The sequence below is a fragment of the Crinia signifera genome, chromosome 9, assembly GCF_055691185.1.
Source record: "Crinia signifera chromosome 9, ASM5569118v1, whole genome shotgun sequence".
Classification (NCBI taxonomy): Eukaryota; Metazoa; Chordata; class Amphibia; order Anura; family Myobatrachidae; genus Crinia; species Crinia signifera.
In genome coordinates this window covers 1,262,998-1,290,858 of record NC_139225.1, presented here as the reverse complement: position 1 = coordinate 1,290,858, position 27,861 = coordinate 1,262,998, and the positions used below count along the sequence as shown (strand labels likewise).

The 27,861-nt window shown below is 55.3% G+C and overlaps 1 protein-coding gene and 1 long non-coding RNA gene across 3 annotated transcripts in view; one reads left to right on the top strand and one right to left on the bottom strand.

Moving 5' to 3' along the window:
- HMCN2 (hemicentin 2) overlaps positions 1-27,861 on the bottom strand; it is a 268,528-nt gene that overhangs the window by 119,149 nt on the left and 121,518 nt on the right. For both annotated transcript variants that reach the window (XM_083160863.1, XM_083160864.1), the window contains exons 24-29: positions 18,927-19,199; positions 18,750-18,833; positions 2,648-2,839; positions 2,365-2,495; positions 298-445; positions 80-206 (exon numbers count right to left, since the gene is read on the bottom strand). In XM_083160863.1, the coding sequence (XP_083016989.1) occupies positions 80-206; positions 298-445; positions 2,365-2,495; positions 2,648-2,839; positions 18,750-18,833; positions 18,927-19,199 (955 nt within the window). The remainder of the gene's footprint in view (positions 1-79; positions 207-297; positions 446-2,364; positions 2,496-2,647; positions 2,840-18,749; positions 18,834-18,926; positions 19,200-27,861) is intronic.
- LOC146037010 (uncharacterized) lies at positions 163-27,395 on the top strand. The gene is made up of 4 exons (XR_014460976.1): positions 163-313; positions 22,600-22,741; positions 24,102-24,234; positions 27,275-27,395. It is a non-coding gene; the product is annotated as an uncharacterized LOC146037010 (long non-coding RNA).

Here is a 27,861-nt window from a genome sequence, read left to right as displayed (position 1 = left end):
CTCATTACTAATTCACCAGTATATGAGCTGCTGGGAATTATTGGTGAAACCTCTCTCTGGTGCTTAGTGATAAACTTACTGGCCATCTTTTGTCCACTCCACCTGCGGTTTGGGCAGCCCTGCCACTCTGCAGTGCAGCTCGATCTCTGCCCCTTCCTTCGCAGTCATATCCTGAAGGGACCCAGCTCCAGAAATTGTTGGTGGGACTGTAAATTGGAAGATAATCATAGTATTACATTGTGGTCAATAGAGAATCATGGTCTCATCTCCGGCAATGGTTTACAGGGGACGACTCACCAAGCACCAGGACATTGTAAGTACGCTGCGCCTCTCCAGCACGGTTCACCGCTCTGCATGTATATGACCCTGTATCGTCCTTACGCAGCCGGTGGAAGCGCAGGGACTGACCAGCAGACTGGACGCTGACTCCGGAACCCTCCGTGACCTGGAACAATTACCATTGGAAGATGATTTCATAAGGATATTGGTTAAGCAGCACAGAAATCCCTATTTCCTAGTAGCGTCACATTGCTGAAGTATTAGATTTCAGTTACGTACAGTATATACATCAGACAGTAATAGCTCCAAGACAATAGACAACAATATTTAGGATTTTGCATGTGCTGTACCTAACCTGTGACTATGTGTTATCTACTGCAGGCATTCCCAAGTGATATCTGGGCTTGAGCACAGGTGATTTAATTAGTACCTAAGTTATTTTGATTTAACCATCTGTGCTGAAGCCTGGAATTCACTAAAACCTGCCCTGCAGACCGCGGTTGGGAAAGTCAGTTCTACCCCCTTCTATCAGCCCTCCTCGCTATTCTGCGTTTCCTGCCATCTCTACTCCACACTTTGGTCCGAATTCACAATGCGCATGTGTGAGGCCCGGCCCAAATATTTCTATTTGCGAGCCAATCGCAGTGTGACTGACAGGGAGTGGGCGTCTGGAGGTGGACTCCGGACGTTTCCTGGGCATGTCCAAAAAACGGTGCTCACGGCCAACGAAATGCTGCGAGCATCCAGGAAAACGCTTGTTTGTGCCTGCTGGGGGAGGGCAGATGACGCAAGCAGCCGGAAGCGGACATTTTGTTCGCAGCCGCCTAGTATGTCATGGGCTCCAGGGACAAGAGGAAAAATCATTTGATGGGGAGTAAAAAACAAATGATTTGTCCTCTAGCTGGGGCCAGAGGTGAATGGAGGTGAATGGAGGTGTATGGAGGTGAATGGAGGTGAATGGAGGTGAATGAAGGTGAATGGAGGTGTATGGAGGTGAATGGAGGTGAATGGAGGTGAATGAAGGTGAATGGAGGTGTATGGAGGTGAATGGAGGCGAATGGAGGTGTATGGAGGCGAATGGAGGTGAATGGAGGTGTATGGAGGTGAATGGAGGTGAATAGAGGTGAATGGAGGTGCATGGATGTGAATGGAGGTGTATGGAGGTGAATGGAGGTGTATGGAGGTGAATGGAGGTGTATGGAGGTGAATGGAGGTGTATGGAGGTAAATGGAGGTGTATGGAGGTGTATGGAGGCGAATGGAGGTGTATGGAGGTGAATGGAGGTGAATGGAGGCGTATGGAGGCGAATGGAGGTGAATGGAGGTGAATGGAGATTTAGCCGCCCAGTCCTGCGGGAGTTTGCAGAGCTGGGGGCAGACACGTTTGCATGGCAGCCCTGTGCGAACAAGCCTGAATCAGGCCCTGACTCTGCACATGTTCTGTAGGATGTAAGTTCTCTTCTCTTGTGCGTCCTCGTCTCACATCCTCCCGGGCGCTGGCCTAACTCATGTAGGTGCTACTTATCACCGACGCTCACTGCCTTGTCAATAGCAAGGTCAACAGGTCGCTAGTTCGACACAATCATTAGGTCAACATGGTCTAGGTCGACAGTCATGGTCTAGGTCGAATGTCAACATGGACACAGTTTTAAGTGCACCACGTCCCCTCGCATGGCTCACTACGCTCGGCACACTATTTTTTGCTCCCTCCACGCCCTACTGGATGCAAGGGCATGACATAATGCCGGCCGGCACATGTCGGCTCAAGAAACAGTGAAAAACCCCATGTTGACCTTTTGACTGTCGACCTAGACCAGGTTGACCTTTGACCTTGTACCATGTTGACCTAGACCCCTGTCGACCTTGCCGTATGTCAACCTAGTGGTGTCGACCCAATGACTGTCGACCATCTTTAGGATGACCAACCGACCGTATCCCTCGGGGGCCTAGGTTCCCTCTCCGGAGCTTGGATGGATGTGTTACTATGTGTTTTATTCCCAGTGAGGAAATTACTAGGATTTGTAGTTTGTTCTTTTCTGTCCATATGAAAACCATTGTAAACGAATTAATATTTCAATATACTTACTATTTTGTCATCTTTGGTCCAAGTTATGGCTGGAATGGGGACACCATCTACCTCACAACCCAAAATAAGAGGCTGACTGGCCATCAATGAGATATTTTGAGCTTGTCCGTTCTCGAGAATCCTGGGCGGTGCTGAGAGGGGACAATATGAGAGGTACTCAGCATAGAGGCCATAGTTACACAGCAGGGCACGGGGATTCGGACGGCGGGGCGAGTATACACTGTCTAGCGAACAGGACTGAATCAGACTCAGTATTAGTAGTAACCACAGGAATCCGACTCACCATACACCACCAGTTTAGTCTTTCTCCTTGCCGAACCAGCTTCATTTGTGGCCAAGCACATATAGTCCCCACTGTGATCAGGCAGCGGTGATTCAATCAGTAGAGAGCCATTACCTAACTGCGTTACACCTGGTAGGCTGCCGCTAAGCATTACTCCATTCTTTAGCCAGCGAATCAAAGGCATCGGCGTCCCTGAGGGTTAAGCACAAGGTCAGAGAGAACGTTGTCAGTGTAACATTATAGGTAGTCTGACGTTCTGGAACAGCATTCACTACCCTGGTGCAGCTTCTGCAGGAAAGTGACAACAAAGCATCACAGCTGACATCAGTGCAGGGTGCTAGGTGCATAGATGCAGGGTGCCAGGGTGTCATGTGCATAGATGCAGGGTGCCAGGGTGTCATGTGCATAGATGCAGGGTGCCAGGGTGTCATGTGCATAGATGCAGGGTGCTAGGGTGTCATGTGCATAGATGCAGGGTGCCAGGGTGTCATGTGCATAGATGCAGGGTGCTAGGGTGTCATGTGCATAGACCCAGGGTGCCATGTGCATAGATGCAGGGTGCTAGGGTGTCATGTGCATAGATGCAGGGTGCTAGGGTGTCATGTGCATAGATGCAGGGTGCCAGGGTGTCATGTGCATAGATGCAGGGTGCTAGGGTGTCATGTGCATAGATGCAGGGTGCCAGGGTGTCATGTGCATAGATGCAGGGTGCTAGGGTGTCATGTGCATAGACGCAGGGTGCCATGTGCATAGATGCAGGGTGCTAGGGTGTCATGTGCATAGATGCAGGGTGCCAGGGTGTCATGTGCATAGATGCAGGGTGCTAGGGTGTCATGTGCATAGACGCAGGGTGCCAGGGTGCCATGTGCATAGATGCAGGGTGCTAGGGTGTCATGTGCATAAATGCAGGGTGCTAGGGTGTCATGTGCATAGATGCAGGGTGCCAGGGTGTCATGTGTATAGATGCAGGGTGCCATGTGCATAGATGCAGGGTGCCAGGGTGTCATGTGCATAGATGCAGGGTGCCATGTGCATAGATGCAGGGTGCTAGGGTGTCATGTGCATAGATGCAGGGTGCTAGGGTGCCATGTGCATAGATGCAGGGTGCTAGGGTGTCATGTGCATAGATGCAGGGTGCTAGGGTGTCATGTGCATAGATGCAGGGTGCCAGGGTGTCATGTGTATAGATGCAGGGTGCCATGTGCATAGATGCAGGGTGCTAGGGTGTCATGTGCATAGATGCAGGGTGCCAGGGTGTCATGTGTATAGATGCAGGGTGCCATGTGCATAGATGCAGGGTGCCAGGGTGTCATGTGCATAGATGCAGGGTGCCAGGGTGTCATGTGCATAGATGCAGGGCGCCAGGGTGTCATGTGCATAGATGCAGGGTGCCAGGGTGTCATGTGCATAGATGCAGGGTGCTAGGGTGTCATGTGCATAGATGCAGGGTGCCAGGGTGTCATGTGCATAGATGCAGGGTGCTAGGGTGTCATGTGCATAGATGCAGGGTGCTAGGGTGTCATGTGCATAGATGCAGGGTGCCAGGGTGTCATGTGTATAGATGCAGGGTGCTAGGGTGTCATGTGCATAGATGCAGGGTGCCAGGGTGTCATGTGCATAGATGCAGGGTGCTAGGGTGTCATGTGCATAGACGCAGGGTGCCAGGGTGCCATGTGCATAGATGCAGGGTGCTAGGGTGTCATGTGCATAGATGCAGGGTGCTAGGGTGTCATGTGCATAGATGCAGGGTGCCAGGGTGTCATGTGTATAGATGCAGGGTGCCATGTGCATAGATGCAGGGTGCCAGGGTGTCATGTGCATAGATGCAGGGTGCCATGTGCATAGATGCAGGGTGCTAGGGTGTCATGTGCATAGATGCAGGGTGCCATGTGCATAGATGCAGGGTGCTAGGGTGTCATGTGCATAGATGCAGGGTGCTAGGGTGTCATGTGCATAGATGCAGGGTGCCAGGGTGTCATGTGTATAGATGCAGGGTGCCATGTGCATAGATGCAGGGTGCTAGGGTGTCATGTGCATAGATGCAGGGTGCCAGGGTGCCATGTGTATAGATGCAGGGTGCCATGTGCATAGATGCAGGGTGCCAGGGTGTCATGTGCATAGATGCAGGGTGCCAGGGTGTCATGTGCATAGATGCAGGGTGCCAGGGTGTCATGTGCATAGATGCAGGGTGCCAGGGTGTCATGTGCATAGATGCAGGGTGCTAGGGTGTCATGTGCATAGATGCAGGGTGCCAGGGTGTCATGTGCATAGATGCAGGGTGCTAGGGTGTCATGTGCATAGATGCAGGGTGCTAGGGTGTCATGTGCATAGATGCAGGGTGCCAGGGTGTCATGTGTATAGATGCAGGGTGCTAGGGTGTCATGTGCATAGATGCAGGGTGCCAGGGTGTCATGTGTATAGATGCAGGGTGCCAGGGTGTCATGTGTATAGATGCAGGGTGCCAGGGTGTCATGTGCATAGATGCAGGGTGCCAGGGTGTCATGTGTATAGATGCAGGGTGCCAGGGTGTCATGTGCATAGATGCAGGGTGCCAGGGTGTCATGTGAATAGATGCAGGGTGCCAAGGTGTCATGTGCATAGATGCAGGGTGCCAGGGTGTCATGTGCATAGATGCAGGGTGCCAGGGTGTCATGTGTATAGATGCAGGGTGCCAGGGTGTCATGAGCATAGATGCAGGGTGCCAGGGTGTCATGTGCATAGATGCAGGGTGCCAAGGTGTCATGTGCATAGATGCAGGGTGCCAGGGTGTCATGTGCATAGATGCAGGGTGCCAGGGTGTCATGTGCATAGATGCAGGGTGCCAGGGTGTCATGTGCATAGATGCAGGGTGCTAGGGTGTCATGTGCATAGATGCAGGGTGCCAGGGTGTCATGTGTATAGATGCAGGGTGCTAGGGTGTCATGTGCATAGATGCAGGGTGCCAGGGTTTCATGTGCATAGATGCAGGGTGCTAGGGTGTCATGTGCATAGATGCAGGGTGCTAGGGTGTCATGTGCATAGATGCAGGGTGCCAGGGTGTCATGTGCATAGATGCAGGGTGCTAGGGTGTCATGTGCATAGATGCAGGGTGCTAGGGTGTTATGTGCATAGATGCATTGTGCCAGGGTGTCATGTGCATAGATGCATTGTGCCAGGGTGCCATGTGCATAGATGCAGGGTGCCAGGGTGTCATGTGCATAGATGCAGGGTGTCATGTGCATAGATGCAGGGTGCTAGGGTGTCATGTGCATAGATGCATTGTGCCAGGGTGTCATGTGCATAGATGCATTGTACCAGGGTGCCATGTGCATAGATGCAGGGTGTCAGGGTGTCATGTGCATAGATGCAGGGTGCTAGGGTGTCATGTGTATAGATGCAGGGTGCCAGGGTGTCATGTGCATAGATGCAGGGTGCTAGGGTGTCATGTGTATAGATGCATTGTGCCAGGGTGTCATGTGCATAGATGCAGGGTGCCAGGGTGTCATGTGCATAGATGCAGGGTGCTAGGGTGTCATGTGTATAGATGCAGGGTGCTAGGGTGTCATGTGCATAGATGCAGGGTGCCAGGGTGCCATGTGCATAGATGCAGGGTGCCAGGGTGTCATGTGTATAGATGCAGGGTGCTAGGGTGTCATGTGCATAGATGCAGGGTGCTAGGGTGTCATGTGTATAGATGCAGTGTGCCAGGGTGTCATGTGCATAGATGCAGGGTGCCAGGGTGTCATGTGCATAGATGCAGGGTGCTAGGGTGTCATGTGTATAGATGCAGGGTGCTAGGGTGTCATGTGCATAGATGCAGGGTGCCAGGGTGCCATGTGCATAGATGCAGGGTGCCAGGGTGTCATGTGTATAGATGCAGGGTGCTAAGGTGTCATGTGCATAGATGCAGGGTGCCAGGGTGTCATTTGTATAGATACAGGGTGCTAGGGTGTCATGTGCATAGATGCATTGTGCCAGGGTGCCATGTGCATAGATGCAGGGTGCCAGGGTGTCATGTGCATAGATGCAGGGTGTCATGTGCATAGATGCAGGGTGCTAGGGTGTCATGTGCATAGATGCATTGTGCCAGGGTGTCATGTGCATAGATGCAGGGTGCTAGGGTGTCATGTGTATAGATGCAGTGTGCCAGGGTGTCATGTGCATAGATGCAGGGTGCTAGGGTGTCATGTGTATAGATGCAGGGTGTCATGTGCATAGATGCAGGGTGCTAGGGTGTCATGTGTATAGATGCAGGGTGCCAGGGTGTCATGTGCATAGATGCAGGGTGCTAGGGTGTCATCTGTATAGATGCAGTGTGCCAGGGTGTCATGTGCATAGATGCAGGGTGCCAGGGTGTCATGTGCATAGATGCAGGGTGCTATGTGTATAGATGCAGGGTGCTAGGGTGTCATGTGCATAGATGCAGGGTGCTAGGGTGTCATGTGCATAGATGCAGGGTGCCAGGGTGTCATGTGTATAGATGCAGGGTGCTAGGGTGTCATGTGCATAGATGCAGGGTGCCAGGGTGTCATGTGCATAGATGCAGGGTGCCAGGGTGTCATGTGCATAGATGCAGGGTGCCAGGGTGTCATGTGCATAGATGCAGGGTGCCAGGGTGTCATGTGCATAGATGCAGGGTGCTAGGGTGTCATGTGCATAGATGCAGGGTGCCAGGGTGTCATGTGCATAGATGCAGGGTGCTAGGGTGTCATGTGCATAGATGCAGGGTGCTAGGGTGTCATGTGTATAGATGCAGGGTGCCAGGGTGTCATGTGTATAGATGCAGGGTGCCATGTGCATAGATGCAGGGTGCTAGGGTGTCATGTGCATAGATGCAGGGTGCCAGGGTGTCATGTGCATAGATGCAGGGTGCCAGGGTGTCATGTGCATAGATGCAGGGTGCCAGGGTGTCATGTGCATAGATGCAGGGTGCTAGGGTGTCATGTGCATAGATGCAGGGTGCCAGGGTGTCATGTGCATAGATGCAGGGTGCTAGGGTGTCATGTGCATAGATGCAGGGTGCTAGGGTGTCATGTGCATAGATGCAGGGTGCCAGGGTGTCATGTGTATAGATGCAGGGTGCTAGGGTGTCATGTGCATAGATGCAGGGTGCCAGGGTGTCATGTGTATAGATGCAGGGTGCCAGGGTGTCATGTGTATAGATGCAGGGTGCCAGGGTGTCATGTGCATAGATGCAGGGTGCCAGGGTGTCATGTGTATAGATGCAGGGTGCCAGGGTGTCATGTGCATAGATGCAGGGTGCCAGGGTGTCATGTGAATAGATGCAGGGTGCCAGGGTGTCATGTGCATAGATGCAGGGTGCCAGGGTGTCATGTGCATAGATGCAGGGTGCTAGGGTGTCATGTGCATAGATGCAGGGTGCCAGGGTGTCATGTGTATAGATGCAGGGTGCTAGGGTGTCATGTACATAGATGCAGGGTGCTAGGGTGTCATGTGCATAGATGCAGGGTGCTAGGGTGTCATGTGCATAGATGCAGGGTGTCATGTGCATAGATGCAGGGTGCCAGGGTGTCATGTGCATAGATGCAGGGTGCTAGGGTGTCATGTGCATAGATGCAGGGTGCTAGGGTGCCATGTGCATAGATGCAGGGTGTTAGGGTGTCATGTGCATAGATGCAGGGTGCTAGGGTGTCATGTGCATAGATGCAGGGTGCCAGGGTGTCATGTGCATATATGCAGGGTGCTAGGGTGTCATGTGCATAGATGCAGGGTGCCAGGGTGTCATGTGCATAGATGCAGGGTGCTAGGGTGTCATGTGCATAGATGCAGGGTGCCAGGGTGCCATGTGCATAGATGCAGGGTGCCAGGGTGTCATGTGCATAGATGCAGGGTGCCAGGGTGCCATGTGCATAGATGCAGGGTGCTAGGGTGCCATGTGCATAGATGCAGGGTGCCAGGGTGTCATGTGCATAGATGCAGGGTACTAGGGTGTCATGTGCATAGATGCAGGGTGCTAGGGTGTCATGTGCATAGATGCAGGGTGCCAGGGTGTCATGTGCATAGATGCAGGGTGCTAGGGTGTCATGTGCATAGATGCAGGGTGCCAGGGTGTCATGTGCATAGATGCAGGGTGCTAGGGTGTCATGTGCATAGATGCAGGGTGCTAGGGTGCCATGTGCATAGATGCAGGGTGTTAGGGTGTCATGTGCATAGATGCAGGGTGTCAGGGTGTCATGTGCATAGATGCAGGGTGCCATGTGCATAGATGCAGGGTGCTAGGGTGTCATGTGCATAGATGCAGGGTGCCATGTGCATAGATGCAGGGTGCTAGGGTGTCATGTGCATAGATGCAGGGTGCCAGGGTGTCATGTGCATAGATGCAGGGTGCTAGGGTGTCATGTGCATAGATGCAGGGTGCTAGGGTGTCATGTGCATAGATGCAGGGTGCCAGGGTGTCATGTGCATAGATGCAGGGTGCCAGGGTGCCATGTGCATAGATGCAGGGTGCCAGGGTGTCATGTGCATAGATGCAGGGTGTCATGTGCATAGATGCAGGGTGCCAGGGTGTCATGTGCATAGATGCAGGGTGCTAGGGTGTCATGTGCATAGATGCAGGGTGCTAGGGTGTCATGTGCATAGATGCAGGGTGCTAGGGTGCCATGTGCATAGATGCAGGGTGTTAGGGTGTCATGTGCATAGATGCAGGGTGCCAGGGTGTCATGTGCATAGATGCAGGGTGCCAGGGTGTCATGTGCATAGATGCAGGGTGCTAGGGTGTCATGTGCATAGATGCAGGGTGCCAGGGTGTCATGTGCATAGATGCAGGGTGCCAGGGTGTCATGTGCATAGATGCAGGGTGCTAGGGTGTCATGTGCATAGATGCAGGGTGCCAGGGTGTCATGTGTATAGATGCAGGGTGCTAGGGAGTCATGTGCATAGATGCAGGGTGCCAGGGTTTCATGTGCATAGATGCAGGGTGCTAGGGTGTCATGTGCATAGATGCAGGGTGCTAGGGTGTCATGTGCATAGATGCAGGGTTCCAGGGTGTCATGTGCATAGATGCAGGGTGCTAGGGTGTCATGTGCATAGATGCAGGGTGCTAGGGTGTTATGTGCATAGATGCATTGTGCCAGGGTGTCATGTGCATAGATGCATTGTGCCAGGGTGCCATGTGCATAGATGCAGGGTGCCAGGGTGTCATGTGCATAGATGCAGGGTGTCATGTGCATAGATGCAGGGTGCTAGGGTGTCATGTGCATAGATGCATTGTGCCAGGGTGTCATGTGCATAGATGCATTGTACCAGGGTGCCATGTGCATAGATGCAGGGTGTCAGGGTGTCATGTGCATAGATGCAGGGTGCTAGGGTGTCATGTGTATAGATGCAGGGTGCCAGGGTGTCATGTGCATAGATGCAGGGTGCTAGGGTGTCATGTGCATAGATGCAGGGTGCTAGGGTGCCATGTGCATAGATGCAGGGTGTTAGGGTGTCATGTGCATAGATGCAGGGTGTCAGGGTGTCATGTGCATAGATGCAGGGTGCCATGTGCATAGATGCAGGGTGCTAGGGTGTCATGTGCATAGATGCAGGGTGCCATGTGCATAGATGCAGGGTGCTAGGGTGTCATGTGCATAGATGCAGGGTGCCAGGGTGTCATGTGCATAGATGCAGGGTGCTAGAGTGTCATGTGCATAGATGCAGGGTGCTAGGGTGTCATGTGCATAGATGCAGGGTGCCAGGGTGTCATGTGCATAGATGCAGGGTGCCAGGGTGCCATGTGCATAGATGCAGGGTGCCAGGGTGTCATGTGCATAGATGCAGGGTGTCATGTGCATAGATGCAGGGTGCCAGGGTGTCATGTGCATAGATGCAGGGTGCTAGGGTGTCATGTGCATAGATGCAGGGTGCTAGGGTGTCATGTGCATAGATGCAGGGTGCTAGGGTGCCATGTGCATAGATGCAGGGTGTTAGGGTGTCATGTGCATAGATGCAGGGTGCCAGGGTGTCATGTGCATAGATGCAGGGTGCCAGGGTGTCATGTGCATAGATGCAGGGTGCTAGGGTGTCATGTGCATAGATGCAGGGTGCCAGGGTGTCATGTGCATAGATGCAGGGTGCCAGGGTGTCATGTTCATAGATGCAGGGTGCTAGGGAGTCATGTGCATAGATGCAGGGTGCCAGGGTTTCATGTGCATAGATGCAGGGTGCTAGGGTGTCATGTGCATAGATGCAGGGTGCTAGGGTGTCATGTGCATAGATGCAGGGTGCCAGGGTGTCATGTGCATAGATGCAGGGTGCTAGGGTGTCATGTGCATAGATGCAGGGTGCTAGGGTGTTATGTGCATAGATGCATTGTGCCAGGGTGTCATGTGCATAGATGCATTGTGCCAGGGTGCCATGTGCATAGATGCAGGGTGCCAGGGTGTCATGTGCATAGATGCAGGGTGTCATGTGCATAGATGCAGGGTGCTAGGGTGTCATGTGCATAGATGCATTGTGCCAGGGTGTCATGTACATAGATGCATTGTACCAGGGTGCCATGTGCATAGATGCAGGGTGTCAGGGTGTCATGTGCATAGATGCAGGGTGCTAGGGTGTCATGTGTATAGATGCAGGGTGCCAGGGTGTCATGTGCATAGATGCAGGGTGCTAGGGTGTCATGTGTATAGATGCAGTGTGCCAGGGTGTCATGTGCATAGATGCAGGGTGCCAGGGTGTCATGTGCATAGATGCAGGGTGCTAGGGTGTCATGTGTATAGATGCAGGGTGCTAGGGTGTCATGTGCATAGATGCAGGGTGCCAGGGTGCCATGTGCATAGATGCAGGGTGCCAGGGTGTCATGTGTATAGATGCAGGGTGCTAGGGTGTCATGTGCATAGATGCAGGGTGCCATGTGCATAGATGCAGGGTGCTAGGGTGTCATGTGTATAGATGCAGGGTGCTAGGGTGTCATGTGCATAGATGCAGGGTGCCAGGGTGTCATGTGTATAGATGCAGGGTGCTAGGGTGTCATGTGTATAGATGCAGGGTGCTAGGGTGTCATGTGCATAGATGCAGGGTGCCATGTGCATAGATGCAGGGTGCCAGGGTGTCATGTGTATAGATGCAGGGTGCTAGGGTGTCATGTGCATAGATGCAGGGTGCCAGGGTGTCATGTGTATAGATACAGGGTGCTAGGGTGTCATGTGCATAGATGCATTGTGCCAGGGTGCCATGTGCATAGATGCAGGGTGCCAGGGTGTCATGTGCATAGATGCAGGGTGTCATGTGCATAGATGCAGGGTGCTAGGGTGTCATGTGCATAGATGCATTGTGCCAGGGTGTCATGTGCATAGATGCAGGGTGCTAGGGTGTCATGTGTATAGATGCAGTGTGCCAGGGTGTCATGTGCATAGATGCAGGGTGCTAAGGTGTCATGTGTATAGATGCAGGGTGTCATGTGCATAGATGCAGGGTGCTAGGGTGTCATGTGTATAGATGCAGGGTGCCAGGGTGTCATGTGCATAGATGCAGGGTGCTAGGGTGTCATGTGTATAGATGCAGTGTGCCAGGGTGTCATGTGCATAGATGCAGGGTGCCAGGGTGTCATGTGCATAGATGCAGGGTGCTAGGGTGTCATGTGTATAGATGCAGGGTGCTAGGGTGTCATGTGCATAGATGCAGGGTGCTAGGGTGTCATGTGCATAGATGCAGGGTGCCAGGGTGTCATGTGTATAGATGCAGGGTGCTAGGGTGTCATGTGCATAGATGCAGGGTGCCAGGGTGTCATGTGCATAGATGCAGGGTGCCAGGGTGTCATGTGCATAGATGCAGGGTGCCAGGGTGTCATGTGCATAGATGCAGGGTACCAGGGTGTCATGTGCATAGATGCAGGGTGCTAGGGTGTCATGTGCATAGATGCAGGGTGCCAGGGTGTCATGTGCATAGATGCAGGGTGCTAGGGTGTCATGTGCATAGATGCAGGGTGCTAGGGTGTCATGTGTATAGATGCAGGGTGCCAGGGTGTCATGTGCATAGATGCAGGGTGCCAGGGTGTCATGTGCATAGATGCAGGGTGCTAGGGTGTCATGTGCATAGATGCAGGGTGCTAGGGTGTCATGTGCATAGATGCAGGGTGCTAGGGTGTCATGTATATAGATGCAGGGTGCTAGGGTGTCATGTGCATAGATGCAGGGTGCCAGGGTGTCATGTGCATAGATGCAGGGTGCTAGGGTGTCATGTGCATAGATGCAGGGTGTCAGGGTGTCATGTGCATAGATGCAGGGTGCCAGGGTGTCATGTGCATAGATGCAGGGTGCTAGGGTGTCATGTGCATAGATGCAGGGTGCTAGGGTGTCATGTGCATAGATGCAGGGTGCTAGGGTGTCATATGCATAGATGCAGGGTGCCAGGGTGTCGTGTATAGATGCAGGGTGCCAGGGTGCCATGTGCATAGATGCAGGGTGCTAGGGTGTCATGTGCATAGATGCAGGGTGCCAGGGTTTCATGTGCATAGATGCAGGGTGCCAGGGTGTCATGTGCATAGATGCAGGGTGCCAGGGTGTCATGTGCATAGATGCAGGGTGCTAGGGTGTCATGTGTATAGATGCAGGGTGCCAGGGTGTCATGTGTATAGATGCAGGGTGCTAGGGTGTCATGTACATAGATGCAGGGTGCTAGGGTGTCATGTGCATAGATGCAGGGTGCTAGGGTGTCATGTGCATAGATGCAGGGTGTCATGTGCATAGATGCAGGGTGCCAGGGTGTCATGTGCATAGATGCAGGGTGCTAGGGTGTCATGTGCATAGATGCAGGGTGCTAGGGTGCCATGTGCATAGATGCAGGGTGTTAGGGTGTCATGTGCATAGATGCAGGGTGCCAGGGTGTCATGTGCATAGATGCAGGGTGCTAGGGTGTCATGTGTATAGATGCAGGGTGCCAGGGTGTCATGTGTATAGATGCAGGGTGCTAGGGTGTCATGTACATAGATGCAGGGTGCTAGGGTGTCATGTGCATAGATGCAGGGTGCTAGGGTGTCATGTGCATAGATGCAGGGTGTCATGTGCATAGATGCAGGGTGCCAGGGTGTCATGTGCATAGATGCAGGGTGCTAGGGTGTCATGTGCATAGATGCAGGGTGCTAGGGTGCCATGTGCATAGATGCAGGGTGTTAGGGTGTCATGTGCATAGATGCAGGGTGCTAGGGTGTCATGTGCATAGATGCAGGGTGCCAGGGTGTCATGTGCATATATGCAGGGTGCTAGGGTGTCATGTGCATAGATGCAGGGTGCCAGGGTGTCATGTGCATAGATGCAGGGTGCTAGGGTGTCATGTGCATAGATGCAGGGTGCCAGGGTGCCATGTGCATAGATGCAGGGTGCCAGGGTGTCATGTGCATAGATGCAGGGTGCCAGGGTGCCATGTGCATAGATGCAGGGTGCTAGGGTGCCATGTGCATAGATGCAGGGTGCCAGGGTGTCATGTGCATAGATGCAGGGTACTAGGGTGTCATGTGCATAGATGCAGGGTGCTAGGGTGTCATGTGCATAGATGCAGGGTGCCAGGGTGTCATGTGCATAGATGCAGGGTGCTAGGGTGTCATGTGCATAGATGCAGGGTGCCAGGGTGTCATGTGCATAGATGCAGGGTGCTAGGGTGTCATGTGCATAGATGCAGGGTGCTAGGGTGCCATGTGCATAGATGCAGGGTGTTAGGGTGTCATGTGCATAGATGCAGGGTGTCAGGGTGTCATGTGCATAGATGCAGGGTGCCATGTGCATAGATGCAGGGTGCTAGGGTGTCATGTGCATAGATGCAGGGTGCCATGTGCATAGATGCAGGGTGCTAGGGTGTCATGTGCATAGATGCAGGGTGCCAGGGTGTCATGTGCATAGATGCAGGGTGCTAGGGTGTCATGTGCATAGATGCAGGGTGCTAGGGTGTCATGTGCATAGATGCAGGGTGCCAGGGTGTCATGTGCATAGATGCAGGGTGCCAGGGTGCCATGTGCATAGATGCAGGGTGCCAGGGTGTCATGTGCATAGATGCAGGGTGTCATGTGCATAGATGCAGGGTGCCAGGGTGTCATGTGCATAGATGCAGGGTGCTAGGGTGTCATGTGCATAGATGCAGGGTGCTAGGGTGTCATGTGCATAGATGCAGGGTGCTAGGGTGCCATGTGCATAGATGCAGGGTGTTAGGGTGTCATGTGCATAGATGCAGGGTGCCAGGGTGTCATGTGCATAGATGCAGGGTGCCAGGGTGTCATGTGCATAGATGCAGGGTGCCAGGGTGTCATGTGCATAGATGCAGGGTGCCAGGGTGCCATGTGCATAGATGCAGGGTGCCAGGGTGTCATGTGCATAGATGCAGGGTGCCAGGGTGTCATGTGCATAGATGCAGGGTGCCAGGGTGTCATGTGCATAGATGCAGGGTGCCAGGGTGTCATGTGCATAGATGCAGGGTGCTAGGGTGTCATGTGCATAGATGCAGGATGCTAGGGTGTCATGTGCATAGATGCAGGGTGCCAGGGTGTCATGTGCATAGATGCAGGGTGCCAGGGTGTCATGTGCATAGATGCAGGGTGCCAGGGTGTCATGTGCATAGATGCAGGGTGCCAGGGTGTCATGTGCATAGATGCAGGGTGCCAGGGTGTCATGTGCATAGATGCAGGGTGCCAGGGTGTCATGTGCATAGATGCAGGGTGCCAGGGTGTCATGTGCATAGATGCAGGGTGCCAGGGTGTCATGTGCATAGATGCAGGGTGCAAGGGTGTCATGTGCATAGATGCAGGGTGCCAGGGTGTCATGTGCATAGATGTAGGGTGCCAGGGTGTCATGTGCATAGATGCAGGGTGCCAGGGTGTCATGTGTATAGATGCAGGGTGCCAGGGTGTCATGTGCATAGATGCAGGGTGCCAGGGTGTCATGTGCATAGATGCAGGGTGCTAGGGTGTCATGTGCATAGATGCAGGGTGCCAGGGTGTCATGTGTATAGATGCAGGGTGCCAGGGTATCATGTGTATAGATGCAGGGTGCCAGGGTGTCATGTGTATAGATGCAGGGTGCCAGGGTGTCATGTGCATAGATGCAGGGTGCTAGGGTGTCATGTGTATAGATGCAGGGTGCCAGGGTGTCATGTGCATAGATGCAGGGTGCCAGGGTGTCATGTGCATAGATGCAGGGTGCTAGGGTGTCATGTGCATAGATGCAGGGTGCCAGGGTGTCATGTGTATAGATGCAGGGTGCCAGGGTGTCATGTGCATAGATGCAGGGTGCTAGGGTGTCATGTGCATAGACGCAGGGTGCCAGGGTGCCATGTGCATAGATGCAGGGTGCCAGGGTGTCATGTGCATAGATGCAGGGTGCCAGGGTGTCATGTGCATAGATGCAGGGTGCCAGGGTGTCATGTGTATAAATGCAGGGTGCTAGGGTGTCATGTGCATAGATGCAGGGTGCCAGTGTGTCATGTGCATAGATGCAGGGTGCCAGGGTGTCATGTGCATAGATGCAGGGTGCCAGGGTGTCATGTGCATAGATGCAGGGTGCCAGGGTGCCATGTGCATAGATGCAGGGTGTCAGGGTGTCATGTGCATAGATGCAGGGTGCTAGGGTGTCATGTGCATAGATGCAGGGTGCCAGGGTGTCATGTGCATAGATGCAGGGTGCCAGGGTGTCATGTGCATAGATGCAGGGTGCCAGGGTGTCATGTGCATAGATGCAGGGTGCCAGGGTGTCATGTGCATAGATGCAGGGTGCCAGGGTGTCATGTGCATAGATGCAGGGTGCCAGGGTGTCATGTGCATAGATGCAGGGTGCTAGGGTGTCATGTGCATAGATGCAGGGTGCCAGGGTGTCATGTGCATAGATGCAGGGTGCCAGGGTGTCATGTGCATAGATGCAGGGTGCTAGGGTGTCATGTGCATAGATGCAGGGTGCCAGGGTGTCATGTGCATAGATGCAGGGTGCCAGGGTGTCATGTGCATAGATGCAGGGTGCCAGGGTGTCATGTGCATAGATGCAGGGTGCCAGGGTGTCATGTGCATAGATGCAGGGTGCAAGGGTGTCATGTGCATAGATGCAGGGTGCCAGGGTGTCATGTGCATAGATGTAGGGTGCCAGGGTGTCATGTGCATAGATGCAGGGTGCTAGGGTGTCATGTGCATAGATGCAGGGTGCTAGGGTGTCATGTGCATAGATGCAGGGTGCCAGGGTGTCATGTGCTTAGATGCAGGGTGCTAGGGTGTCATGTGCATAGATGCAGGGTGCCAGGGTGTCATGTGCATAGATGCAGGGTGCTAGGGTGTCATGTGCATAGATGCAGGGTGCCAGGGTGTCATGTGCATAGATGCAGGGTGCCAGGGTGTCATGTGCATAGATGCAGGGTGCTAGGGTGTCATGTGCATAGATGCAGGGTGCTAGGGTGTCATGTGCATAGATGCAGGGTGCTAGGGTGTCATGTGCATAGATGCAGGGTGCTAGGGTGTCATGTGCATAGATGCAGGGTGCCAGGGTGTCATGTGCATAGATGTAGGGTGCCAGGGTGTCATGTGCATAGATGCAGGGTGCCAGGGTGTCATGTGTATAGATGCAGGGTGCCAGGGTGTCATGTGCATAGATGCAGGGTGCCAGGGTGTCATGTGCATAGATGCAGGGTGCCAGGGTGTCATGTGCATAGATGCAGGGTGCCAGGGTGTCATGTGCATAGATGCAGGGTGCTAGGGTGTCATGTGCATAGATGCAGGGTGCTAGGGTGTCATGTGCATAGATGCAGGGTGCTAGGGTGTCATGTGCATAGATGCAGGGTGCCAGGGTGTCATGTGCATAGATGCAGGGTGCTAGGGTGTCATGTGCATAGATGCAGGGTGCCAGGGTGTCATGTGCATAGATGCAGGGTGCCAGGGTGTCATGTGCATATATGCAGGGTGCTAGGGTGTCATGTGCATAGATGCAGGGTGCCAGGGTGTCATGTGCATAGATGCAGGGTGCCAGGGTGTCATGTGCATAGATGCAGGGTGCTAGGGCGTCATGTGCATAGATGCAGGGTGCCAGGGTGTCATGTGCATAGATGCAGGGTGCTAGGGCGTCATGTGCATAGATGCAGGGTGCCAGGGTGTCATGTGCATAGATGCAGGGTGCTAGGGTGTCATGTGCATAGATGCAGGGTGCCAGGGTGTCATGTGCATAGATGCAGGGTGCCAGGGTGTCATGTGCATAGATGCAGGGTGCCAGGGTGTCATGTGCATAGATGCAGGGTGCTAGGGTGTCATGTGTATTGATGCAGGGTGCCAGGGTGTCATGTGCATAGATGCAGGGTGCCAGGGTGTCATGTGCATAGATGCAGGGTGCCAGGGTGTCATGTGCATAGATGCAGGGTGCAAGGGTGTCATGTGCATAGATGCAGGGTGCCAGGGTGTCATGTGCATAGATGCAGGGTGCCAGGGTGTCATGTGCATAGATGCAGGGTGCCAGGGTGTCATGTGTATAGATGCAGGGTGCCATGTGCATAGATGCAGGGTGCTAGGGTGTCATGTGCATAGATGCAGGGTGCTAGGGTGTCATGTGTATAGATGCAGGGTGCCAGGGTGTCATGTGTATAGATGCAGGGTGCTAGGGTGTCATGTGCATAGATGCAGGGTGCTAGGGTGTCATGTGCATAGATGCAGGGTGCTAGGGTGTCATGTGCATAGATGCAGGGTGCTAGGGTGTCATGTGTATAGATGCAGGGTGCCAGGGTGTCATGTGCATAGATGCAGGGTGCTAGGGTGTCATGTGCATAGATGCAGGGTGCTAGGGTGTCATGTGTATAGATGCAGGGTGCCAGGGTGTCATGTGTATAGATGCAGGGTGCTAGGGTGTCATGTGTATAGATGCAGGGTGCCAGGGTGTCATGTGTATAGATGCAGGGTGCCAGGGTGTCATGTGCATAGATGCAGGGTGCTAGGGTGTCATGTGTATATAGATGCAGGGTGCTAGGGTGCCATGTGCATAGATGCAGGGTGCCAGGGTGTCATGTGAAAACTGAACATTTCTTTTATCTGTAGCTACTATTGTGCGTATTGTGTATAATCTAATGTGCTGCATTATGAATAGTGGTCACAGAGGTCATTTCAATGTCATTACTTTGTCCATCAGTAAGGAAGCTGAGGAAGTATAACAGGTGCAGGTCACAACCTGGCACTCACCTTGTACAGGGCAAGTCACAATTACTGGCTCATAAGCAGTTTGCTCCAGGAGGACATCAGAACCATCCTTAAAATTTGGTGGCTCTGGAAAGACAATATTATAATGTTAGCAACAGAATCTGCCACCATAACTCCTTTATTGATAGGAAAGGGGATGATTATTGGGAAGGTGCTTACCCAAAACCTCCAGCCGGAACTCCAGCGCATCTTCCCCAGCGCTGCTGGAAGCCACACAGCGGTACGTGCCGGAATCAGAGAGCTGTACCTCAAGGACACTAATAGTGCCATCCGGCCCTGGCAAGGAGTCCTGGTCGCCAACCCTCATGGCTTCACTGTTTTTATACCAACTAAGCTGTGGAATTGGGTCTCCATGAGCCACACATGGCAGAACCAGCGAGCGGCCCAGAAGAGTCTTCAAGACCTTAGGCCCGGGATGAAGACGTGGTGGAACTGGAACCAGAATAGAAGAGGTTTATAATATGTTATATCAGGAGTGGTTATCTTTTACTTTTGTGCTAGAAGCGTCCATCTCTAGAAACAAAGGGGTCAATTAGCTAAAATGGGAGTTGTACTGAATATGGGTTGTTGCCCATAGTAACCAATCTTAAGTTGACTCCACACAATGACATCTGGAGGTGTACCTGCCATACACACCATGGAGTAAACCACTTTCCTGCCTATCGATTGGCTAGGAACCCATGACATCACTGAGGAAATGAGTGACTAATATTCATATGCTCTGATTTTTGAGTTCTGGTTCCTGAATTATTGGCCACACAAAATGGCTGCCTCTGCTGCCTGTAGCAGGTTCAATGGTATTTTATAGAGCCTCCATGTTGGCAGTTTTAATATTTTTGGTGTTGCCCTCCATCTTTTTTTCTTTTTTGTAGAATACACACACGATTGATAGTATATAACAACACAATAATCTCTGCACGGATAATCCTGAACGGCAGGGACAATGTTTATGTATGGGATAAGATAGTTGAAATGTTATTGTAAATTGTTCAGTCTAGAATAAAGTTCCGCTCTTTGTATATGTAAAGCTGGAGTGTGTCTAGGCGTGTGTCGCGGTTATACGTCACTGCGCCAATCTAGGAAAAGTCTACAATAATACAAGATATCCGCAACACAATGAAGGAAGGTTTAACTCTTGTATATGACAGGTGCTCACGGTGGATAGATTCATGTGCATTTTATATTTAGGCATCGTGAATGAATGTGTTAATCGTCTGGTGACAGAATCTAAAGGAAGTAGGGACTATTGCTGATATGATAGGGAGGAAGGAGGAGGACGGAGGCCAGATGTTACAGAATTTTGGTTTCTACTTGGCACATTCATTCTTTATAAAAACATCCTATTCCCTCAGCATTGATGTGATAATTGCACAGTGGGATCTAAGGGCCTCAGTCCTAAGCTTCTGTGTAAACCCCAATGAACAGCGATTATATCAGGAGGACTTATTACCTCAGTGTGTTCAATTTAATACAGGGCCATCAAGTCACCACACCATTATTTTTTACTTGAATTTTTTTTCACATTTTTGTTAAATTATAGACATCTCTGGGTATTAGTCCCCTGATCACTTATATTAACTCACTCACAAAATTGATAAAATATCCTTGGCATGGTACGGTTAATTGTCACCACCAATTCCGTTCTTTACTTTACATTGATAACCCTGATGGAGTGAATCTCCTTAGTACTTTAAAACAGTGGAGGAAGCCACAATGTATACTGACCTATCCACTGTGAGGCCCGGGTTAACTATATATATTATATACTTGGCGAACAGCCGGCACTTGCTTTCAGGGTCTGTCTGGAGCGGTGCACGAAGGAAGCAGGATACATACAGTAGAATGTCGGCACTCGCTCATGCTGAATAAGACTCAGAGGCTTAGAAGGTGCGTTTGCAACGTTTTGTATCCTATATTGTATCCTATATTGTATCCTATATTGTATCCTATATTGTACTGCCTGACGACGGGTCTAATAAAAAGACCCGAAACGTTGCAAACGCACCTTCTAAGCCTCTGAGTCTTATTCAGCATGAGCGAGTGCCGACATTCTACTATATATATATATATATTATAAGGGCACGGTAGTGCCCTTATATTAAGGCTGAATCCAACGAACGGATTTTTCCCATAGGGAACTTTTCGGATGGGGGCATGGTGTTTGAGGGACTGCACCTCAAAAGTGACTGGGCGTACGGAGCTGAAATTTGGCATGTACGCGTAGAATCGTCAACCGGTGCTGCGTGCCAAATTTCAGGGAGAAATATTAAAAAATGACCAATTGGGAGCGATCTAAACTTCCAACTGCCAGTTTTTTTCGGACACTTCAGAAATGACACTTTGTCACCCATGTTAGTCTATGAGGGTTTTTTTGGGAAGGCATAACTCGGGGTAGAGGAACAATTGAGACTTGGGGTTTGTTTTATTAGGTAGATATTGTCCCAGTGGAGTGCCTTTTGGGGTTGAGGATTTTCAGATAGGTACAGTTTTTTTTTAATTTAGTGAAATATCCCCCATTATAGAGATAGGAGGGCTCAACTTGTTGCGCAGCCGCAGAGGTGACTATAGGGGGTGTACACAGAGTGGCTTCACTTGTGTGCACCAAGATGGCCGACGGAGATGCGACCTCCGAGCACCCGCTGTGATGAGCACATACCTGCTCCCTGGACATTATTTGCGGGCAGGACTTGGCTGGTGGGACCCCGCTTGATCCCCTGAAGCGGGGGATATGGCCGGCGTGGGGCAGCGGAGTCGGGGCAGATTGCGGCCTACACAGTAGCCGGAAGCCGCGGCCTAGATTTGAAAGCCCGGCCGCGGCGCGGGCTCCGGAGCGGGCGCACGGCGCAAATTCGTGAGTAAAGACGCCGGGGGTCGGGCTCCTAGCCCGACCCCCATTCTGAACACTCCCGCTCCGTCTATACATATCCCGCTGCAGCAGCCGGCTGTCCCCGGCAGGCTGCGGGCTATGCGGGGAGGGGCAGCTGTCACCCTCTGTCCCCGGGTGTCAGCCGCCTCCTTTAACCCAGCGTTACATGCAGGGCGTCCCCCTCCCCGTGCTGGGCTGCCTCTCCTATTTATGTGCCCACACTGTGCCCCCTCCCCTCTGCCAATGCCAGCCTAGTAACCTTACTCTGCCCCTACTGCTAGCTTCCACCCCAGTGCTGTGCCCATACTGCCTAGGGTGAGTCTGCCCATACTGTCCCAAAAGCTGCCTCTCCCAGTGCCAGCCTAATCCCAATGCTGTGCCCGCCCATACCAGTACTCCTTCCGTGTGTACGCTGTGCCCCCCCTCCGTGTGTACGCTGTGCCCCCCCTCCGTGTGTACGCTGTGCCCCCCCTCCGTGTGTACGCTGTGCCCCCCCCCTCCGTGTGTACGCTGTGCCCCCCCTCCGTGTGTACGCTATGCCCCCCCTCCGTGTGTACGCTATGCCCCCCTCCGTGTGTACGCTATGCCCCCCCCTCCGTGTGTACGCTGTACCCCCCCCTCCGTGTGTACGCTGTACCCCCCCCCTCCGTGTGTACGCTGTGCCCCCCCTCCGTGTGTACGCTGTGCCCCCCCCTCCGTGTGTACGCTGTGCCCCCCCCTCCGTGTGTACGCTGTGCCCCCCCCTCCGTGTGTACGCTGTGCCCCCCCCTCCGTGTGTACGCTGTGCCCCCCCCTCCGTGTGTACGCTGTGCCCCCCCCTCCGTGTGTACGCTGTGCCCCCCCTCCATGTGTACGCTGTGCCCCCCCACCGTGTGTACGCTGTGCCCCATCCTCCGTGTGTACGCTGTGCCCCCCCTCTGTGTGTATGCTGAGCCCTTTAATATTATTATTTTATTTCCTGCACAGATGCTGACCACCCCATGGTACCGCCGGGACTGAGGCGCTTCCACAGCCTGCGGACAAGATTCAGGCGCTTCCTTGAGTTGCCTCCGCCAACGGGAAGGCAGAAAGAAGCCACCTGGGCCATCAGAGGAGTAGCTGCACCCAGGTGAATCTGTCCCCCCACTGTCCCTGTATGTACCCTATCCCCCACCCCACTGTCTTTGTGCATACCCTGTCCCCCACCCCACTGTCCCCGTGTGTACCCAGTGCCCCCGTGTGTACGCTGCCCCCCCCCAGTGCCCCAGTGTGTACGCTGCCCCCCCCCAGTTCCCCCGTGTGTACGCTGCCCCCCCAGTGCCCCCGTGTGTATGCTGTCCCCCCCAGTGCCCCCGTGTGTACGCTGTCCACCCCCCAGTGCCCCCATGTGTACGCTGTCCACCCCCCAGTGCCCCCGTGTGTACGCTGTCCACCCCCCAGTGCCCCCGTGTGTACGCTGTCCACCCCCCAGTGCCCCCGTGTGTATGCTGTCCCCCCCAGTGCCCCCGTGTGTGCACTCCCCCCCAGTGCCCCCGTGTGCGTGCTGCCCCCCCCAGTGCCCCAGTGTGTGTGCTGCCCCCCCCAGTGCCCCCTGTGTGTGTGCTGCCCCCCGCAGTGCCCCTGTGTGTGCTGCCCCCCGCAGTGCCCCTGTTTGTGCTGCCCCCCGCAGTGCCCCTGTGTGTGTGCTGTCCCCCCCAGTGCCCCCGTGTGTGCTGTCCCCCCAGTGCCCCCGTGTGTGCTGTCCCTCCCCAGTGCCCCGTGTGTGCTGTCCCCCCCAGTGCCCCATGTGTGCGCTGTCCCCCCAAGTGCCCCCGTGTGTGCGCTATCCCCCCCCAGTGCCCAGTGTGTGCACTGCCCCCCCTAGTGCCCCCGTGTGAGCGCTGTCCCCCCCAGTGCCCCCGCGTGTGCGCTGTCCCCTCTTGTGTACGCTCTCCACCCCCCCCAGTGCACCCGTGTGTACACTGTTCCTCCCCCAGTGCCCCCATGTGTACGCTGCCCCCCCGATGTGCACCCGTGTGTGCTCTGCCCCCCCCCCAGTGCCCCCGTGTGTATGCTGTTCCCCCCTAGTGCCCCCGTGTGTACGCTGTCCCCCCCCATAGTGCCCCCATGTGTTGTGCTGCCCCCCCCATAGTGCCCCCATGTGTTGTGCTGCCCCCCTAGTGCCCCGTGTGTACGCTGCCCACCCAGTGCTTCCGTGTGTACAGTGCCCGCGTGTGTACGCTGTCCACCCCCCAGTGCCCCTGTGTGTACGCTCTCCACCCCAGTTCCCCCTGTGTGTGCGCTGTACCCCCAGTGCCCCCTGTGTGTGTGCTGTACCCTTGCAGTGCCCCCGTGTGTACGTTGTTTCCCCCCCAGTGCCCACCTGAATACGCTGTCCCACCCCCAGTGCCTCCATGTGTATGCTGTGCCCCCCGTGTATATACTGTGCCCCCATCTGTGTGTACGCTGTGCCCTTTAATATTACTATTATTATTATATTTCCTGCCCAGATGCTGACCACCCCATGGTACCACCGGGACTGAGGCGCTTCCACAGCCTGCAGACCAGATTCAGGCGCTTCCTTGAGTTGCCTCCGCCATCGGGAAGGCAGAAAGAAGCCATCAGAGGAGCAGCTGCACACAGGTAAATCCGTCCCCCCACTGTCCCTGTGTGTACCCTGTCCCCCACCCCACTGTCCCTGCATGTACCCTGTCCCTCACCCCACTGTCCCTGCGTGTACTCTGTCCACCACCCCACTATCCCTGTGTGTACCTTGCCCCCCAAAGTCCCAGTGTGTACCCAGTGTCCCCGTGTGTACGCTGTCCCCCCAGTGCCCCCATGTGTACGCTCCTCCCCCAGTGCCCCTGTGTGTACGCTGCCCCCCCCAGTGCCCCTGTGTGTACGCTGTCCCACCCCAGTGCCCCCGTGTGTATGCTGCCCCCCAGTGCCCCGTGTGTTCGCTGTTCCCCCCCAGTGCCCCCGTGTGTGTCCCCCCTCCAGTGCCCCCATGTGTATGCTGTTACCCCCAAGTGCCCCAGTGTGTGCTCTGCCCCCCCCAGTGCCTGTGTGTACCCTATCCCACACCCCACTGTCCCTGTGTGTACCCTGTCCCCCACCCCACTGTCCCTGTGTGTACCCTGTCCCCACCTTACTGTCCCCGTGTGTACCCAGTGCCCCCGTGTGTACTCTGCCACCCCCATTGCCCGTGTGTGCGCTGCAACCCCCCCCAGTGCCCCCGTGTGGGTGCTGTCCCCCCCAGTGCCCCCCTGTGTGTTCTGTCCCCTCTTAGTGCCCCCGTGTGTTTTCTGTGCCCCCGTGTGTGTTCTGTCCCCCACAGTGCCCCGCGTGTGTTCTGTCTCCCCCAGTGCCCCCGTGTGTGCTCTGTCCCCCCGCAGTGCGCTGCCCTCCCCAGTGCCCCCGTTGTGTACGCTGTCCCCCCCCCAGTGCCCCCGTGTGTACGCTGTCCCCCCCCCCACTGTCCCTGCGTGTACCCTGTCCCCCACCCCATTGTCCCTGTGTGTACCCAGTGCCCCCGTGTGTATGCTGCCCCCCCAGTGCCCCGTGTGTACGCTGCCCCCCCAGTGCCCCGTGCGTGCGCTGCACCCCCCAGTGCCCCCATGTGCGTGCTTTTCCCCCCCAGTACCCCATGTGTGCTCTGTTCCCCCCCCAGTGCCCACGTGTGTGCTCTGTCCCCCCCAGTGCCTGTGTGTACCCTGTCCCCCACCCCACTGTCCCTGTGTGTACCCTGTCCCCCACCCCACTGTTCCTGTGTGTACCCTGTCCCCCACCCCACTGTCCCTGTGTGTACCCTGTTCCCCACCCCACTGTCCCTGTGTGTATCCTGTTCCCCACCCCACTGTCCCTGTGTGTACCCTGTTCCCCACTCCACTGTCCCTGTGTGTACCCTGTCCCCCACCCCACTGTCCCTGTGTGTACCATGTCCCCCACCCCACTGTCCCCGTGTGTACCCAGTGTCCCCATGTGTACGCTGCCCCCCCCCCAGTGCCCAGTGTGTGCGCTGATCCTCCCCAGTGCCCCCGTGTGTGCTCTGTCCCCCACCCCATGCCCCCGTGTGTGTTCTGATCCCCCCAGTGCCCTGTGTGTGTTCTGTCACCCCCAGTGCCCTGTGTGTGTTCTGTCCCCCCCAGTGCCCCCCATATGTGTTCTGCCCCGCCCCAGTGCCCCGTGTGTGTTCTGCCCCCCAGTGCCCCTGTGTGTGCTCTGTCCCCCGCAGTACGCTGCCCCCCCCCAGTGCCCCGTGTGTGCTCTGCCCCCCCAGTACCCCCGTGTGTACGCTGCCCCCCCAGTGCTTCTGTGTGTAAAGTACCCGCGTGTGTACGCTCTTTCCCCCCCGTGCCCCTGTGTGTACGCTCTCCCCCCCAGTGCCCCCCGTGTGTGCGATGTACCCCCCAGTACCCCCACGTGTTTGCTGTACCCCCGCAGTGCCCCCATATGTACGTTGCCTAGCCCAGTGCCCCCGTGTGTGTACGCTGCTCCCCCCAGTGCCCCCGTGTGTTCATTGTCCCCCTTCAGTGCCCACATGTGTACGCTGTTCCCCCCAATGCCCCCCGTGTGTACGCTATGCCCCCCTCCGTGTGTACGCTATGCCCCCCCTCCGTGTGTACTCTGTGCCCCCCTCCATGTGTACGCTGTGCCCCCCCTCCGTGTGTACGCTGTGCCCCCCCTCCGTGTGTACGCTGTGCCCCCCCTCCGTATGTACGCTGTGCCCCCCCTTCGTGTGTACGCTGTTCCCCCCCCTCCGTGTTTACGCTGTGCCCCCCCTCCGTGTTTACGCTGTGCCCCCCCTCCGTGTGTACGCTGTGCCCCCCCTCCGTGTGTACGCTGTGCCCCCAATGCCCCCCGCGTGTACGCTATGCCCCCTCCATGTGTACGCTGTGCCCCCCTCCGTGTGTACGCTGTGCCCCCCTCCGTGTGTACGCTGTGCCCCCCCCTCCGTGTGTACGCTGTGCCCCCCTCCGTGTGTACGTTGTGCCCCCCCTCCGTGTGTACGCTGTGCCCCCCCAGTGCCCCGTGTGTGCGCTGTTCCCCCCCAGTGCCCCGTGTGTGCGCTGTTCCCCCCCCAGTGCCCCGTGTGTGCGCTGTTACCCCCCAGTGCCCCGTGTGTGCGCTGCCCCCCCCAGTGCCCTGTATGTGCTCTGTCCCCACCAGTGCCCCCGTATGTGCTCTGTCCCCACCAGTGCCCGCGTGTGTACGCTGTCCCCCCCAGTGCTCCGTGTGTACACTGCCCACCCAGTGCTTCTGTGTGTACAGTTCCCGTGTGTGTATGCTCCCCCCCAGTTCCCCCTGTGTGTACGCTGTACCCCCAGTGCCCCCGTGTGTGTGCTGTACCCTCGCAGTGCCCCCGTGTGTACGTTATTTCCCCCCCCCAGTGCCCCCGTGAATACGCTGTCCCACCCCCAGTGCCCCCGTGTGTACGCTGTGCCCCCCTCCGTGTGTACGCTGTGCCCCCCTCCGTGTGTACGCTGTGCCCCCCTCCGTGTGTACGCTGTGCCCCCCTCCGTGTGTACGCTGTGCCCCCCTCCGTGTGTACGCTGTGCCCCCCTCCGTGTGTACGCTGTGCCCCCTCCGTGTGTACGCTGTGCCCCCCTCCGTGTGTACGCTGTACCCCCTCCTTGTGTACGCTGTGCCCTTTAATATTACTATTATTATATTTCCTGCCCAGACGCTGACTACCCCATGGTACCGCCAGGACTGAGGCGCTTCCACAGCCTGCGGACCAGATTCAGGCGCTTCCTTTAGTTGCCATCGGGAAGGCAGAAAGAAGCCATCAGAGGAGCAGCTGAACCCAGGTAAATCTGTCCCCCCACTGTCCCTGTGTGTGCCCTGCCCCTCACCCTACTGACCCTGCGTGTACTCTGTCCCCCACCCCACTGTCCCTGTGTGTACCCTGCCCCCCCACTGTCCCAGTGTGTACCCAGTGCCCCCGTGAGTGCGCTGTCCCCCCAGTGCCCCCTTGTTTACGCTGCCCCCCTCCCCAGTGCCCCCGTGTGTACGGTGCCCCCTCCTCCAGTGCCCCTGTGTGTACATTGTCCCCCCCAGTGCCCCTGTGTGTACGTTGTTGCCCCCCCTCTAGTGCCCCCCCCACTGCCCCAGTGTGTATGCTGTTCCCCCCCACTGCCCCAGTGTGTACGCTGTCCCCCCCAGTGCCCCCGTGTGTACCCAGTGTCCCTGTGTGTGCGCTGCCCTCCCCAGTGCCCCCGTGTGCGTGCTGTCCCCCCAGTACCCCATGTGTGCTCTGTCCCCCCCCAG